The 19,353-nt window shown below is 34.1% G+C and overlaps 1 protein-coding gene across 1 annotated transcript in view; it reads left to right on the plus strand.

Annotated features, from left to right (window-relative positions):
* SPATA1 (spermatogenesis associated 1) overlaps positions 1-19,353 on the plus strand; it is a 37,908-nt gene that overhangs the window by 16,931 nt on the left and 1,624 nt on the right. The window contains 8 exon segments of the mRNA XM_044914553.1: positions 7,156-7,270; positions 8,001-8,061; positions 12,531-12,642; positions 13,513-13,638; positions 16,429-16,607; positions 18,214-18,312; positions 19,037-19,092; positions 19,094-19,124. Of these exon segments, the coding sequence (XP_044770488.1) occupies positions 7,156-7,270; positions 8,001-8,061; positions 12,531-12,642; positions 13,513-13,638; positions 16,429-16,607; positions 18,214-18,312; positions 19,037-19,092; positions 19,094-19,124 (779 nt within the window).

Below are 19,353 nucleotides of genomic sequence, written 5' to 3' on the forward strand. Positions count from 1 at the left end.
TTATGTACATTATTGTACATGACTCTTAAATGTACATGTGCATAAGGATATCAAGAGAGTATACCTAGCACTGGCATTGTTTGTACATATTCAGCTTTACTAAATAATGTCCACATGTTTTCCAAGGTGGTTGTACCCAGCAGCAACATCTGAAAGTTCTATTGAACCATAACTTGCCATTCTATCAGATATTTTCTGTCTCCTGTTTCTCTGCTGTACATTTTGGATAATTTCTGCAGATTTTTCTTCCAAATCTATTTTACTGATTCTTTCTTTAGTTGTGTCTTATCTCCTGTTAAATCCTTACACTGAATTTTTAATTCCAAATACTTTTCTTTTCTAATGGTTTTCTTTGGTTGAACATGTTTTCATATGTTTAATGGCCATTTGGATTTGCCTTTACTCAAATGTTTTGCTCATTTTTCTTTCTTTTAAATGTTGATTCATTTAATATACATATATATTTTTTCCACGATATGTGTGTGTGTGTATGTCTGTGTGTGTGTGTGTGTCTGTTTGTATATTTAATTCACTCTAGATTTTAGTTCCTGGCTTGTCTTTTTATTATCTTTATGATTCTTTTGATGAAAGGAATTCTTAAATTTTGTCAACATGCTCTAAGTGTTGGAAGGATTGTGTTGACATCTTCAACTCTTTATCAGTTTTGCTTATGTATTTTGAAGCTGTTATTAAATGCATGCACATTTAGGATTATCGTGTCTTGATGAATTGACCCCAATGTGATTATGTAATGTTTCTCTTTATTTCTGGTAATAGTCTTTATTTTAAAGTTTATTTAGTCTGATATTAATATAGTCACTCAAGCTTTCTCTTTATTAGTGTTCGCATGGTGTATCTTTCTCCATTCTTTTATCTATTACTGAATATCCAAAGTGGGTTTCTTGTAGACAGCAAATATTTAGATCTTACTTTTTAGTCCAGTTTGACAATCTGTGCCTTTTACTAGGGGTATTTATTTAGACCACTTACATTCAATATAATTATTGATGTGGTTGGTTTTAAATCTACCATCTTGCTATTTGTTTTCTATTTGTCTCATGTCTTCTATCTTCCTAGTTTTTCCATTTTCTTGACTTTTTCTAGATTGAGAAGTTTTTTATGATTCACTTTTATCTCCACTATTGGCCCACTATTTCTCATTTTAGAAAATTGTTAGTGGTTGCTATAGGGAAGAGGTCAGCAAATACCTATATTTATACTTTTTTAATTTTTTTTTTTTAATTTTTAAGTAATCGCTACACCCAATGTGGAGCTCGAACTCACAACCCCAAGATCAAGAGTTGCATGTTCCACTGACTGAGCCAGCCAGGCACCCCTATTTTATTTTATTTTATTTTTTTTAAGATTTTATTTATTTATTTGAGACAGAGAGAATGAGAGACAGAGAGCACGAGAGGGAGGAGGGTCAGAGGGAGAAGCAGACTCCCTGCCGAGCAGGGAGCCCGACGCGGGACTCGATCCCGGGACTCCAGGATCATGACCTGAGCCGAAGGCAGTCGCTTAACCAACTGAGCCACCCAGGCGCCCCCCTATTTTATTTTAATCCACACCTATGGCTTGTTTTCATAAATAAACTTTTATTGGAACACAGCCATACCCATTTGTTTACATATTTTCAATGATTGTTTTTATACTACAATGACAGACTTGAGTAGTTGTGATAAAGACCAAATGTCCATGAGCCTGAAATATTTAGTATCTGACCCTTTAAGAAAAGGTTTGCTGACTCTTGCTCTAAGGTATACATAATACACTTTTAATTTAAAGTCTACTTTCAAATTATATACAACTTCATATATAAGAACCATATAGCAGTATTACTTCTATTCCTCCCTCAATTCCTTTGTGCTATTGTTGTCATATATTTTACTTCTGTATATAACTCCACAATAAATTTTTACCATTTTTACTTTACGTTGTTAGTTATCTTTAAAGAAATTAAAAGTAAGGGAAAGAATGACTTTTTATATTTAGGAGAGAGTTTTTCCCCCCACCCAGTGGTAGTAAACCTATGCTTTGTATCAGTGCATGATCCTGGGCCCGAGATGATCCTTACAGCTTTTGCTTCTACCCTTCCTTTAGGTCTTCCCTCTGACTGGTGATGAGAGGGTTTCCTACCCCCTCCCCAGTGATAAGACTTTTCAAAGCTAATATTGTTGGAAGGAGAGTCACCTGCTTTCCCCTTTAGAGCTGATGGCTTTTGCCTCAGTTCCTCCATGAGAGCCAGTAGGTTTTTGTGTGGGTTCTGAGATGGGAGAGTTTCCTGTTCCTCCCCACAGTGGCTTAAGTCTTGCTTTGTGTGAAGGGGTTTCTCTCCTATGTGCCAGTGATGGCTCTTTCAGGTCTCCGGCTCTACCCCCAGTCTTTCCTGTAAGTATGATACAGGCACATGGAAAGGAGCTTGCTATTAAGTATTGACTTTCCTTTGTGTTTGAGGATTCCAGAGATTCTAAACTATCCTGGTAGCCTACATTGGCCTTTAGAATTCCTTTAAATTTTAGCTGTTTTCTTCTTATTTCTTTTAATAGTAGTTACTCCTTCCTCCTGTGGTCTGCCAAAGATGAAACAATTTTCTCCTAGGACGGAATTGGAATTCAACTCCTTGCAACTATAATTCTCTAATGAGTTCAAGAAAATTTATTATTTTATAGATTATTTACCTTTTTCTCCTTGTTCAAGTGGGAGCACTGTTTCATCTTTCTATAATCCTAAGCAGAAATGGAACTGCAGTTCTTAAATTTTAATATCATCAAGTTTATTGGCATTTTCATTTATGGATAGTTATGTCTTTTCAAAAAATCCCTTTTCTGCCCTGAGATGTAACATTTTATGGTTTCCTTTTCCAATTTAGTTTATTAATCTACCAGGAACTAATTTTTATATGTGATGTGAGATAAAGTTCCTTAATTTTTTTCCATATGTTGGTTGTTGTGCAGTTTCTTAAAAATGCCAAATTACTCTTTTGTGGTACATGAGAATGCAAAATATCTGAGGTCTAACATTATGATATTATTAAATATAGCTTTTAAGAATGTGCATAGTGTGTTTTACAAGTCCTTTAATGAAGGAGACAGAGTAATGCTTTACTCATTTTCATATTGAAATGGGTATTCTCTTCCATTAGATATCTTCTGTTCTTTCCCATGGGTCTGTGCTGCACACCTCTACATTTTTGTGTTTAATGTGTTTAATACTTGACTCTATTGTTGCCCCCAAACAAGTATACTTTTTTGACTTCTTTGGTTTCATCATTCTTCTAGTTGTTCAGACTTTAAGCTTTGAAATATTCCTCACTGTAGAATAATAGATTGTTAGAGTAAAGGAACCTTGAAAACCATTTTGTAGCCTCCTTGCTTATAATCTGCTTTCCAGTCTGTTCTCTAGAACGTAGTCAGCATCATTCTTCTTGTTACAGGCTGGATTATTTATCTCCCTGCTTGAAAACCTTTGAAAGACTCATTAATTACTACTTAAAGTCCAAGTTCTTTAAGATGATATAGAGAACGCTTTGTATTCTGACTTCAAACCCAGGGTTGCAAATGTTTGGCCATGCAGATTGTTCACTGCCTAATGCCAGAAGGCTTCCTTTACAGAGATCATGATATGAATGGAGCTTTCAGGATTTGCTTAATGTGGTAGTTGGTTCGGTAACTTTTAGCTATTTTCATTACTACTACTACTACTACTATTACTTCTACTACTACTACTACTACTATAGTTTGGGGGTAGAAGGGGAGGAAGAAGTACCATGAAGTACAACTGGAGAGGTAAGTAGGGACTTGAACTGCAAGAGCCTTGGTTCCAAAACTAAGGAATTTTTAGGCAATGAGAAGCCATCTGAGCTTGTGTTTATTTCAAGTTTTTATTTAAATTCCAGTTAATTGGGGGGTGGGAGGGATGGGGTGGCTGGGTGATAGACATTGGGGAGGGTATGTACTAGGGTGAGCGCTGTGAATTGTGTAAGACTGTTGGATCACAGACCTGTACCTCTGAAACAAATAATACATTATATGTTTTTTAAAAAAAAAAGATAGTAGGAAGGGAAAAATGAAGGGGGGGAATCGGAGGGGGAGACGAACCATGAGAGGCTATAGACTCTGAGAAACAAACTAAGGGTTCTAGAGGGGAGGGGGGTGGGGGGATGGGTTAGCCTGGTGATGGGTATTAAAGAGGGCACATACTGAATGGAGCACTGGGTGTTATACGCAAACAATGAATCATGGAACACTACATCAAAAACTAATGATGTAATATATGGTGATTAGCATAACATAATAAAATTTTAAAAATAAAAAAAATTCCAGTTAGTTAACATACAGTGTAATATTAATCTCAGGAATAGAATTTAGTGATTCATCACTTATGTATAACACCCAGTGCTCATCACAAGGGCCTGCCTTAATACCCATCACCATTTAACCCATCCCTCCATCCACCTTCCCTCCAGCAACCCTCAGATTGTTCTCTATTGTTGAGTCTGTTTTATGATTTGTTTGCCTTCCCCCCGCCATTATTATATGTTTCATTTCTTAAATTCCACATATGAGTGAAATCATATGTTATTTTTCTTTCTCTGACTTATTTCACCTAGCATAATACACTCCAGCTCCATCCACGTTGTTGCAAATGGCAAGATTTCATTCTTTTTGATGGCTGAGTAATAGTCCATCACACACACACACACACACACACACACACAACTTCTTTATCCATTCATAAGTCGATGGACATTTGGGCTCTTTCCACAGTTGGGCTCTTGTTGATAATGCTGCTATAAGCATATAAACATTGTGGTGCGTGTGTCCCTTCGAATCAGTATTTTTGTATCCTTTGGGTAAATTCCTAGTGGTACAATTGCTGGATCGTAGGGTAGTTCTATTTTTAGTGTTTTGAGGAACCTCTATACTGTCTTCCAGAGTGGCTACACCAGCTTGCATTCCCACCAAAAGTGTAAGAGGGTTCCCCTTTCTCCACATTCTTGCTAACATCTGTTTCCTGTGTTGTTGATTTTAGCCATTCTGACAGGAGTGAGGTGATATCTCATTGTAGTTTTGATTTGTATTTCCCGATGATCAGTGTGATGTTGAGCATATTTTCATGTGTCTCTTGGCCATCTGTAAGTCTTTTTTGGAAAAGTGTCTATTCATGTCTTCTGCCCATTTCTCAACTGGATTATTTATTTTTTAGGTGTTGAGTTTAATAAGTTCCTTATAGATTTTGAACACTAACCCTTTATCAGGTATGTCATTTTCAAATATCTTCTTCTATTCCAAAGGTTGCCTTTTAGTTTTGATTGTTTCCTTCACTGTGTGGAAGGCTTTCATCTTGATGAAATCCCGATTGTTCTTTTTGTTTGTTTGTTTCCCTAGCCTCCAGAGACATATCTAGTAAGAAGTCACTATGGCTGATGTCTTAGAGGTTGTTGCCTGTGTTCTCTAAGATTTTGATGATTTCCTGTCTCACATTTAGGTCTTTCATACATTTTGAATGTATTTTTGTGTATGGTGTAAGAAAGTGGTCCAGTTTCATTCTTCTGCATGTGGCTGTCCAATTTTCCCAACACCATTTGTTGAAGAGACTTTTTCCATTGGATATTCTTTCCTGCTTTGTTTTAATGGGAGTAACATGATTGGATTTCAGTTCTGGGAAAACAACTTACGTTACATTATGGAGAATAGACTGAGGTAATAAAGACCTGAACTATGAAATGCAGTGGAACTGAAATCAGAACTTGAAGTCAAGAGACTCCTGAGGATTGGGTGCTGTGCTGCATGCTTGACATGTACTCTGCCATTTTAGAGATAAGAAAACTTGGGTTAGAGAAGTAACACCTGCTGTGACAGTGCCTGTGTTTGACTAAAGCCCATGCTTTATTTATAACACTGTGCTAGAGTCATACTGAACTTTTCACTATTGTCAAAAATGATGCATATTTTAGTACTCCGTATCTTGCAAATGCCATTTTCTTTGCTTAAATTCTTCTTACTCTCTTTGTCAGGCAAACATCTCACAGTTCAAAACATAGTTTCACAGTTATCACTTCCTCTTCTCTGAATCTACAACATTTTGTGCATATATTACTATAGCTCTCAAAACACTATTACGATTTTTTAAAAAGTGAATAGACCTTTCTTTATGTCATTAAATTGCAGAGGTATTGAATGGTGCAGTCATCATGCTCTAAGCTGTTACTAGGAACGAGATACATGTGCCATATCCCTATCACAATTACTCAAAATCTGAATTTTTCATTGTTGTTTCTTTCTTTGGGGGGGTGGGGGGATGGTATTTTACTATTAGCTTTTAAACAGCTGATATATCTGGGTTTTGTTCATTTTGCGTCATATATATCCTTTAGAAAATCCCTGTTTGTTGTTCTAAAAAGACTATTTCAAATGTACCAGCTGGGAAATGTAGCTACTAGACTAAAATCAGTATGAGCTTCAAGTTGCAAAATTTTGTGGCAACCTTATAAGTGATTTTTCAATTATTAACATGACTCATTAATTTTTTCTAAATTAAAAAATTTGATTTATCCACAGGAAAAATATCTGCATTAACACTGCCAGGTTTATAGATCTTTTGTTCATATAGATCATATAGAACATCAATGTTAACATTTTAAAGACATTGCATAGTTTTCCTATATGGGGATATTTTGTTAAAATGAAGGGAGGTTTTATAAATAGAAATGTATGTGAAATAACAAAAGACATTATATGCTCTGTATTTTCCAAGGAAATTTCCTCAATACAGTTTCAAAAGATGCTTTTGGCAAAACTTTCTGAAGACAATTAAGTTTGAATAAAACCTAACTTACCCCCATCTTGCAGATTCACATTGTACATAAAAACAGAGAAATCCTGCAGGGGGGTGTGGGGGGGGGCGGTGTATATTCCTGGTATTCATTTTTTCTCAAACTGAATTGACCAAAGAATTCTTCACATAAACTGTTTCATGAAATTCACTTTGGAAATTGTTGCCTTATATCATAAATTGTAGAGTCCATGGAGATTCTGAAACATGGGACAAGATTATAGTATGTACATATATATATATATTTGTATGAAATTTTATTTTACTATTTTCTTAATATTATGAACTTTATTTGCCATGGATGAACAGCAACATCAGCTGGGGGAAAAGCCACTCCAAAAGAAAACCAGACTGGAAAAAATCAAATTGGAAATTCTGAAGTTCCAGGATCATTGGGAGAATCAAATAGTGATTATTTTAGCAACAAAAAAAGGTAATTAGTTTAGATGTTGATTCCACATATCATAGTCTATAAGAAAGAGTGAGATATCCAGGGTACTTTTATAAGGACTTCTAATTAGAACAAACATATGAGTGAAATTAGTGATATTTTTAGTTAAAATGACCTTGATTCTAATCTCTACTGTTATATACGAACATTCCTCTCTAATATAATGAATAATTTATCCCTTAAATTTATTTCCATTGTAATTATTTTATCATCAAGGGCAGAGTAATGACAGAAAAATTTGTCTTTATTTGCCTTTATTAGAATTTTTCTGCCTCACTTAGATTCTTGGTTATGGGTAAACTAACCAGTGTGCTTGAGCTTCATATGGAATCATTTCATTCAGAATTATAGTATTTAGACAACAGTTTTGCATATAATCTTTTGAAGTTAAGATAAGGGATTTTATAAACAATCATTCTCAAAAGAACTACAAACAAAATATGTTTCCAAAATTGTTATTTTACTTTGCTATAGACATTGCAATGTGATTTGAATTTAGCTGTAATATAATTAAATATGATTTTCTTATTCAAACTAAATGTAGTTTATGTTGATCATTAATGAGTTTGAAAGATAATATGCTATGGTCTCAGGCTTTTAAAAAGGTTTTAATGTTACATTTGTGTTTATAGAATATCAAATAAGATATAAAATGTGAATATTCATGGAATTTTTTTTTAATATGATTTTCAAATCTGTCATTCCCTTTAAGTCAATTTCTTTGGAAAAATGAAGATGATGGAGTTAATATCATTAGAACAGAGGACAATCAGGTATGATTTTAAAGTTTTTGTTTAAATGCAGTATTGCAACAACATTTATACTTAAATTGAAACAAAACTGCAGCTTAAAACGTTTAAGGTTATAGGATGGGAGATAAGCCTCAAGAAAATTCAGGAGCTTACCATTTCAGTGAAATTTTTGGGTGTTCCATGGTATGGGTGGGACATGTTGAGGTACGCCCTTTAAGTGAAAGCTAGGTTAGTATATCTTGCCCTAGTTATCACTGAGAATGAGTCATTTGATGGACCTCTTGAATTTGGAGAAAGATTTGCCACATTTGGATGTGCTGCTTCAGATTTTTTGTTTTGTTTTTTGTTTTTAATCAAGTAATCTAAAAGACGCCAACTTTGGGCCCAAAGCAAGAGAAGGTTCAAAGGGTGATCTGAGAGACATTGCAAGCAGTGTTGCCACTTGTGTTTTAACGGCCAGCGCATACAGTGCTGCCTGATGTGTAGTAGATTGGAGTGCTGAATGGAGTCTGAGACAAGCCCTAGTAGGGGAATCACAGCTCAGAGCCCTTGGGTTTTAGAGCAAAAGGAACATCATCTTCAGCAAATAATTGTTCTGTTGTTGCTGGATATTAATAAAACATGCTATCTTCATGCTTTAAAATTTTTGTCAGTCTAGTGGATGCTTAATGCTATCCATGGTTTGAATTTTAATTTCTCAGATTATCCATAAAGTTGGTCATGTTTTAATATTTTTACGGACTCCATTTTGGTAACCTTTTGAAAGTACCTTTTCAAGTGTTTCTTTTGAGTTGTTTGCTATATGTTTCTGATTAGTATAATTTTTTAAGTACTCTAAAGATATTTCTTTGATGCTTATGTATGTTGCAAGTATCTTCTACTCTGTGCCTTGTCTATAGTCTACCTTGCTGAATGCCTTAAGTATTCCATATCCTTATTTTTTTCCATATCCATATTATTTTCTCTTGCTATGTCTTAGACTGAGAATGGTATATTAGAATCTCCTATTATTAGTGTGTTACTGTTTATCCTTACATCTCCTATGGTTTCTGATTTATTTAGATTTCTATATGTTATTTGGCACGAAGTTCTTATGTGAACACTAGAATCACTTTTGCACTTTTTTGACCCTTTTAATGCTTTTTTTTGGCCCGAATTCTTCTTTATTGCATATCAAGATACTAACCTGCTTTCTTTTTGTATACATTTATTTGGCATACCCTCATCTTCCTTCCCCACTTTTTATCCAGCCTTTCTGAATTGCTTTGTTTTAGGTATGTCTTTTTTTAAGATTTCTATTTATTTATTTATTTATTTGAGAGAGAGAGAGCAGAGCAAGAGAGAGTGAGCATGAGCTGGGGTGAGGGGCAAAGGGAGAGGGACAAGCAGACTCCCTAGTGAGCAGGGAGCCCGATACAGGGCTTGATTCCAGGACCCTGAGATCATGACCTGAACGGAGGCAGACGCTTAACTGACTAAGCTACCCAGGCACCCCTAGGTATGTCTTATATGTACAGCTTAGATAGAGTTGGGTTTTGCTTTGTGAGACAGTCTGAAAATATTTTTCATTTCATAGGTGAGTTATGTCTGCTTGTGTTATTGATAGGACTGATGTGTTTGTCCTGAGATTTGTCATTTTATTTTATGTTACAGTTACTGTGAGTTACTATGTAGTTTATTTGTACTTTTCCCCACTCCTCGTTTTAGGAAGGTTGTATTTTTGTTCTAGTGCTTACCTTTACACTAATACATTTATACTAGTATTCTTAGTCTTTTTCCTTTTTTAAAAATGTATGCTTCCACTTTTGTTACCTCTAAAATTATCCACTGACTCCTACCTGTTATATTCAGGGGGATCAAAAAAATCTCCTTTCTTCTCTCATGTATTTTTAATTGTGTTATTTCTACTGTGTCAAAGAATATAACATTTATATACCATACTTCTACTCTTACCCCCTCAGCTTTTGTTTTAGTCTCAGATCTGTAATTAAATATATTCAACACTTACTGCCAGTTCTTTTGCAGATTTTTCAATCATCTCTTCGTTGGATTAAGCTCAATTTAAAAAAGCACCTCACTATAATATTCTCTTCTTCCACATTTAAAACTTTGTCTAGAGCAGAGTTAAGCAAACTAGGGCCTGCAGACTGTTTTGTAAGGCCTTGGACCTAAGAGTGTTTTCTACATTTTTAAGGAATTGAAAAAAAAGAAGAATCATGACAGAGACCATATGTGGCCCACAAAGCCTAAATTATTTACTCTCTGGCCCTTTACAAAATTTGTTAATCCACGTTACAGAATTTTGTTACCTGAAGGATAGCTTGATCTTTTTTCCTTTCAGTTTCTTTGAAACGTTGCTCTACTGATGTCTTGTTTTATATATGTTACTAATAAGTGTGGTGCCTTGTTTTCTTTTTGTACACTAGCTTGCGTATATTTGTCTGGAAGGCCAGAGGAGTCCTTTAATGTGTACTAGTTTTACCAGACGGTATCTCAATTGAGAATTCTAGATCAGGTTTTTCTGGGTATACAGTGGATCCTTGCAGTGTGAAAATTAGGACTTCTTTATTTCAGGAATGTTTTCTAAAATTATAATTTCAGAAAACAATTCAGTTAGTAGCTCCATTCTATTGTTTTCTTTTTTTCTTTACCTTTTATATATGTTACTTTCTCTAAATAACATATAAAATAGATATAAATAAAAATAGTAAAATAGATATATTTTACTATATTTTTGTGTTTCATTTTCTTTGCTCTTTTTATTTGTATTCTCCACTATCCTTTTTTTCGCCATATTTGTTCCTTCTTGGGTATGTGCTAATTTGTTCATTTGTGAAACAATTTTGTTTTTCCCTTAATTTCTTTCTTCAGTTTAGCCAACTTTCATTTCATATCTTCCTGTTGTTTTTCCTATTTTATTCTGAGTTTTAAAGTTTCTGATTTATTGTGTTGTTGGTATCTACAAATGCTTGCTTAATTACATTTAATCTATATTGGAAGTATTGTTAAGTCTTTCTCTGCTTCATGGCTGCCTGTTTTGTCTTAGTTCTGTTTTGAGGGTTTTAAAAAGTAAATTTGTGTGGATGCTAGATTATTTTGTATTATGTTTACTTGTGTTGGATTTCTCCATATAAGTAATAATAACAGGTGTTCTTACAGAGGAACAGGGAGTGGTGGTTTGGTGGTTCTTTTGCTTTTTAGATAAGGAGCTCCCTCTTCTGTTGATATAGCGAAAGGCAGCTATTTATTTCTTAAATGGGGTCTTTGCTGTCTATTTTCTTTGAATTCTCTTCTACTAATTTAATTCAGCAGAGCTGTTATCTTGGCCACTTTCTTCTTTTCTCTTACCACCTGGCCCTAGGGAACACCTCTTCCAAAGTATTTTTCTCTCTCCTAGAAGCTGCCTTCCCATGATTACCACCTCTGGCCCCCTACATTTTATAATCCGTTTCTTTTGGCCTCCTCATCAAAAGTGCTCTGACTTACAAGATCTTATCCTTACTCTCAGTATTTCTTCTATGCATGTGGGGCCCTCTCCTTCTAGACTAAATCGTGGTTGTTTATTGTGTTATCTTTGTATAGCAATCTCTAATGCACAGTCCACATATGCTTGTAGGTGGGCTCCTGAGCACACTCTGCTAGTCTAGGGTGTTTATTTCCCCACTTATATGTAAAGTAAAGTATGTGTAGATTAAAGGAGTCTGTGCCCTAGTTATGCTGTAGACATAAATTATGGGTAATTTTATTTGCTTTCCTTTTATAGTAATTGGGAAGATATATGGAGAGATTGTAATTTAGGTGGTTGCCATTATCTTATTGGAACCTGAACATTAAAAACTAGGAAAAGAACAATAAAACAAAGGGGTAAGGATTTAATGAAGATAGAAGAAGAAACTAAGAAGTTACAGAAGTAAAAAACCTGGCAGAATTAAAAACAACCAAGATCTATGAAGTGCTAGTGAGAGAAACATCAACATTGGTAAGGCTTAAGGTAGTTTATCGTAAAAGGGTGGTAACACAAAAGTTAGGAAAGGTAAAGGTGATACAAACAAATACAGAGCAGATAAAATATATGAGAATAAAATATATACTAAAATTTGAAAATGTAATACATATTCTAATTTTCAAACCAGATATAAATTATCAAAGTTGACCCAATTTTTAAAAAATCAATAGTCATCTTAGAAAAATTTTAAAATCGTAACATGTAACTAAGAAATCTTGGAAGGAAATCATGTTTAGGAAGGATTAATGGATTTTTTTTTTTTCCTATTAAGTGAAGTGCCTGTGTATAATATCCAAGGAATAGTGGAATGGAGAAGCTGGAGCACAAGAGAGAATCTCTATAGTTATAAATAAAGATTTGGGAGTTCGTCACCATATGAGTAAAAAAAAATGCATTGCTGTTGTGAATTATCAAATGCTTACAGATAGGTGAAAAGTAATGTGTCATCCTACCATATCCTACTGATTTTCCCGTTTGCTTACAGATAGGTAAAAAAGAGTGCATCACCCTACCAGATCTTATTGATTTTCCTTCACTTCCTTGTCAACCTGCTCTTTCTCCCAGAATAACTGATATCTCTTTATTACAGATTGAAAGTAAGTATGATGACACTATAAGTACAGATGATTCTATGAGATAAAGTTAACTCTTAATGGGAAGTTATTGCCTAATGGGTACAGAGTTTCAATTTGGGAAGATAAAGTTCTAGAGCTAGATGGTGGCGATGGTTGCAAAGCATCGTGAATGTACATAATGCCACTGAACTGTACATTTAAAAATAGTTAAAACTGTAAATTGTATTATGTGTATTTTACCACAAAAATGTTACATTATTTTAAAGTATGTGAATTATATGTTAATTACTGCATATGTTTAATCACTAATATTTGTGCTTTTAAAAATATACATTTTTGGGGGCACCTGGGTGGCTCAGTCTGTTAAGCATCCAACTCTTGATTTCAGCTCAGGTCATGATCTCAGGGTTGTGAGATTGAGCCCCACGTTGGGCTCTGTGCTCAGTGCAGAGTCTGCTTGAGATTTCTCTCTCCCTCTCCCTCTGCCCCTGCTCATGCACACACTCTCTCTCTTGAAAATAAATAAAATCTTTAAATATATATGTGTGTACACACACACATTTTTCATGTAAGGACAATAAGTCTAGGTCCAAGATAAATTTACCAAAGAATTAAACCAAGATGCATAACTACTTTAACCTTACCTAATTTCTACACATATATGTAAATGTAGAAGAGACATATGATACTCTTTCCTTATCTGAAAATCCCCTTATGTATCTCTGTTAGAAACTGAAATGACTCCTCAGTATTTTCCATAGTGGCAAATGCTATACTGCAGCAAAAAAAAACAGACTTTTGGGTAAAATTTACTCTTGCTATTTTAATTACTTTTAAGTTTTACACTTCCAGCTTTTAGCTTTTAGACATTGATGGGTTATTACCTTTTAGGAGAGAAGATTATTGAACAAATGAAACAAGTAAAGGAAGAAAGACGGTATCTGGAAAGAATTAGAGAAGAACTAATAAAAAAAGTTGAAAAGCTATTTGAACAAAGCAAATTGAAGCGATATCATGGTAAAGTTTATTACATCTTTTATCACTGGCATGCTTTACAGAAGGTTTTTAAAATTTTAAGTTCAAATTTTTTTATAACTGACATTTATTTGTTTATTCATTATTGTCTACTGAATTTAGCCACTGTTCTAGGGACTCAGGAGATAATAGGCAGACACAATTTTGTCTCTGCCCTCAAAGAGCTTATAGTCCAGTGAGAAAATGATAATCAAGAAAACAAAAATGATGCATCCTGATGATGCCATGATAAAGGAATTACAGAATTGTACACAGAGGAGTACAGAGGAAGAACACCCAAATTAGATGGAAGAGATCAAGAAAGGCTTCCAGGAAAAGCGTTAAGTATGCTAGAATCTGAAATGTGCCTCTTCTTGGCTATAGGCCTTCAGACATGTTTTTCCCTGTCAACTACATCTTTTCCTTCTGTCTCCCCTCTTCCCAGCTCACCTGGCTATTTCCTACTAGTCATTCAATCTCAGCTTAGATATCACTTACTCTAGAAGCAATCTCTGGATCCTAGTCCTCCCTACATGCTTAATTTTGTGCTATGTGTCTATCTACTTTGCTAACCTAAATGAGTGAATTGAAGGAATGAGAGAAATTAGGTAGAAAAGCAGCTAGTTTTCTTGCAACAGAATTAGAAACAAGTATTATTAGGACTGGTAGACATGGAAAAAATGAGCCAGAATGGAGAAAGTATGGGATAATGGTTTGAGAGATGTTAAAGGGTTTGAAAGGACTGCATTTTGGATTGTATTTGAGGATTATATGAATAAAAGGTATAAATGGAATTAACTGGTTTTAGGATCCTCAATTTACAGCAAAATTATTGCTTCAGTACTAGAACTGACTGAAGGTTATAGGCAATGTCAGGAGATAATTCTGCAGGTTCCACCTCATAATATTAAGTGGTGTTATCCTGGAAATGGTGGCAATGACTCGGCTTTTTTGTACTATTAAAAGTGATTTTATCAGACAAATTTGAGTAATGGACTAAAAATCATAGATTTTGAATAATGGACTAAAAATCAAGATTCTAATACCAGATCAGTCTTTTACTTATTTCTCCTCTTTGTGCCTCCCTTTTTCTGTTTATAAAATGAGAATGATCATTCACTTTCTATTTTAACAGGAATGTTTCAAGATAAAAGGCATGTATCAACCATCAAATATTTATTGAGGTTATGTGCTCCATTCCCTACATTGTTTTAAATGCTGAGGATATAGCAGCAAACAAGATAAACAAGGCCCTGCTCATAAGGAGCTTGCTTCTAATGGGAGGAGACAGACAGTAAACAAATACGACAGTATCAGCTACTGACCAGAGCTCAGAAGTCCATTTAAAAAAAAAAAAAAAAGCATAGTAAAGGGTGATGGGGCAGGAGAGATGCTTTAGCTAGGGTTTTCAAGGAAGGCATCACTGAGGCGATATCATTAAGATATGATTAATAAGGAGGCAGGCAGGTAAAGAGAGGGAAAAAAAACCAGTCTGAACAGAAGGAACACTAAAATGTCAAGGTCTAGAGATGGAAATGAGGTTGCAGTAGTAAGGACCTGAAAGGAGGCCAGTGTGGCTGGAACGTAATACAGAGTAATGCAGAGGAAAATAAAAGCTCAGCAAGGAACAGATAGGCCAATTCAAGAAGTTTAGATTTTATTCTAAGTAAGGTAGGATGCCATTGTTGGGTTTTTAAGCTAGAGGTTTATATGATTTAAAAAATATTTTTATCAGAATGACTGCTGTATGGAATAGCCAGTTAGAGGGGCAAGAATGGAAGCAGGGAGACCAGTTAGAAACATAATGTACTTTCAAAAGATGATAGTGGGGTGCCTGGATGGCTCAGTCAATTAAGCATCTGACTTGATTTCAGCTCAGGTCATGATCGCAGGGTTGTGAGCTCGAGCCCCATGTTGGGCTCTGCGTTCAGTGGGTAGTCTGCTTGAGATTCTTCACCCTCTCCCTCTGCACACACACACACGTGTGCACGCTCTCAGGATAAATCTTAAAAAAAAAAAAAATGATAGTGGATTGACTAGGGACATAACTTTGAAGAAGGTAGAATGTGCCAGATGCTGGAAGTATTTTGGCAATAGTGCCAATAGAACCTGCTGAGAGATTGGATATAAGGCATGAGGGAAACTCTTGAATTTTAATCAAATCACCATATAGACTTTTTAAATTGGGGGTTTTCATTTCTTTGATGATAATCTTTTAAACATATGCATATTCTGATATAGTAGCATACAGTTTGTGTTCCTGTTAAGTTTGTATTTAGACTCTCCTTGGTGTCAAAGTGATTCCCTAAATTGGCAGTATTTAATTTCTAATTTTCTCAACTAAGGGGCTCAGGTTTAAGATAAGCTTGGAGATATATTTGGAATAATTTTAATAAGTGATGAATCAGAATCAGCTTATTTTATAAAACATATTTTGGGGGCTGAAAAAATTTTATGCCTTTCTGTTTATCATTTTAATTAATGACTTCAAATCAGATTATGGAAAAAAGTGATCAAAATAAATAGACACATTTTCTATAGGTAGTATTTTTAATCAAGATTTTTCAGAAATTACAAGTTTAAAGAACTTGGTTCCTATGTTTATCACTACTATATTCGTAAGGCAAATCCTTTTATCTAATAAACATTTCAGTCTTTGCTTTAATTTCCTCAACATATGAATGAGGGAAGAAGGGTAGGGTTGTAGAAGGGTTTAAATTAACTCGTGTCCTTTCCAGATTGAAAAGTTTAATCCTTTAGTCAGACTCACACTATAGTCTGCTTTTTTTGTAGCCTGTGATGGTTGGAAGAAAAAATACTTTGAAACAAAGAAAATTACAGCATCATTAGAGGAGGTTTTAACAAAACTTCGAGAAGATTTGGAACTTTACTATAAAAAACTGCTCATGCAGCTTGAAGCCAGGGAGATCAAGATGAGACCAAAGAATCTGGCAAACATCACAGACTCTAAGGTACTTATTACTAAATGTGTTCACCTTCTATTAGAGAATTCTACTCAAAATACATGGTTTATCATTATTAGTATTATCATATGTAGGACGCTTTGGGCTACAGGTAACAAAACCTTGACTTAACCTGACTTAAACAATACGAAAATTTATGCTCTCATTTAATGGTGCTGAAAAGATATAATCAGAAGCTTAATGATATCTTTAAAGAGACTAGGCCCTTCCAATAGTTCTTCCCTATTATTTTCAGTGTTGGCTTCTTAATAAGACTGCTTTTCCTCATGGTACAAGTAGAGTTGCCAATGGCTAGTAGGGCTATATGCCTCCCAAATAAGAATATATAAAATTTTTCTTTTAGCCTGATGGGGGTTCAGCCAGGCCTAACCTGGATTAATAGTAGTTATTAGGGAGTGTTGTGTGCTAACTTAGACTACTTGGGATCTACCTCTGTACCTGGGGATAGGGTCACTTTCTTTGAACCTATGGAAAAGAGATGAATACCTGATGAGATATGGCAGGGGATCAACAGTATGCACTACATTCCTTTTCTTTAGCTGGGGAGTAGTTAATAAGACCCACAGAATCTAAAGGTATTAATATTCTAAGGAAATTATTAAATTGATTTTTTTCTTGATAGTATTGAACATTGATAGATCAGAAATATGAAGTTTACTTTTTAATTGAGTGATTCTACCATCTATATACAACAAATAAATTCTAGAGGCCATTTATCAATTTTTGTTGGTTGACCAAAAAAGATTATATGTTAATTATCATTAAAAGTATGGATTTAACTTTAGACATGATGAAATAGTACAAGTTTGCTATTTTATTTTTCCCCAGTCTTCTTGAGATATAATTGGCATATAACATTAGATATATACACCATGATTTGATGTGTATATTGTGAAATGATTACAATGTTTAGTTATAAACTATTTTTCTTGTGATGAGAACTTTTAAGGTCTATTCTCTAAGCAACTTTCAAATACACAATACAGTATTTTTAACTATAGTTATCATGCTGGACATTATACCCTCAGAACTTCACCCCCACAAATCTGTTTCTATGAGTAAAAGCTTACCATTTTAGATAAATCTAATGTAAAACTCAAATAGGTTCAAGTAATGGTTTGTCCATTTTAGCTGATACTTATTTTGCATAGCTGATTTTTTGTTTTACCAAATAGTTTTTGTTGACCACTATACTTCATAAACTTTTCTAAACAAAAATAGCCAAAAAGGCTTCTTACATAAAATATAGTATTTCATTAACTATTTTTAAGTAATACTAATCTGATTCAGCTAATGAAGTATAATGACAATTTCAAAAGCTTTCCTAGTATCTTCCAGTTCTTGCCTTTGTGGTGCTAATTTAATGGCAACTTGTACAGATATCTACTCATTTTTATAAAACATGAATAAAGGTAGTAGAACAGAAGAGAATGTGGTCCCTGAGACATAAGAAATTTACTCCAAAGCAATGAGTTTATTTTATGCAGTAGGTTATTCTTATGATTTGCTTTTTTGGTATTATTACTTCGTAGTTTACAAGGCAATTAAAAATAAAAATAGATGTTATAAGGAGGTCTTTATGTATTTCACACAGAATTACCTTATAATCCAGATCACTGAAGTACAGCATGCAATTGACCAACTTAAGAGAAAACTGGATACTGACAAAATGAAACTCATGATAGAAGTTAAGGTAATTTGCATTTTTCCTAATCAGATAAACATTTATCTTGAAATAAGTTGTTTTAGTATTTTAATTTTGGGTATCAATAGCATAAGGAGAGTAAGGATTGTCTTAAAATTGTTACCTTAACAACCAAGAGCAGGAGTGAAAAAAATGCAAGAATTAAATCCTGTGTAAAGGTGCATGTTCTAACAAGGCCAAAGTAAAATTAGTAGAATTTCCCTAAGATTTAAAGGAAAAGGACCTTCTGAATCAGTATATAGTCTCAGTATTTTAAAAGTAATTTTCATATATTAGAGTGATCCATAAATCTGATAAACCACTGAACTCTGAGCTTTTATATAATTATATATGAAAATAATCAGCATGAGATAATTACCCCCAGAACAGGTAAAAAAAAAATTAAATGGAGCTCAGAGTTCAATTCTTTATCAGAAATAGCTCTATGACATGAATAATGACCCCTTTCTAGAATCAGAACTTTCTGCAATGATACAGCCGCCACTAGCCACATGAGGATATTGAGCGCTTGAAATGTAGTTTGTTGTGTAACTGAGGAACTGATTATTTAAATTTTATGATTTGTTACTCTAAATAGCTACATGTGGCACTTAGCTACTGTATTGAATAATGCAATTCTAGATTCTTTTCACTAGCAGCATTCAATTAGGCCTCTCTCAATTTTAGAAGGGTAAGATCAAAGTTCATTTTTGAAAGGTGATTCTTTTTATAGGTGAGAAAACAAGCAGTTTCAGATTTACGCACATTGAAAGCTGAACTGGCACAGAAGAAAATTAACACATCTTTACAATCTCAATTAGGTATGTTAATTTAAAACTTGTCAAAAAATTTAACCATTATTCTCCTTGGCACAATATTTTATATAAATCATATTTTTTCACTTTTCAGGTGGATTTTACAAAGTGTTTCAGGAAAAAAAAAGCAAACCGGTGGCTATTTAGTTTTGAAGCTTTTAAGTATTATAATTTTCATTTTTAAATAGTCTTAGAGACAGTTTGTTCATTATATTTTAATTAAAAGCAATCTGGA

Source organism: Neomonachus schauinslandi, chromosome 4, assembly GCF_002201575.2.
Source record: "Neomonachus schauinslandi chromosome 4, ASM220157v2, whole genome shotgun sequence".
Classification (NCBI taxonomy): Eukaryota; Metazoa; Chordata; class Mammalia; order Carnivora; family Phocidae; genus Neomonachus; species Neomonachus schauinslandi.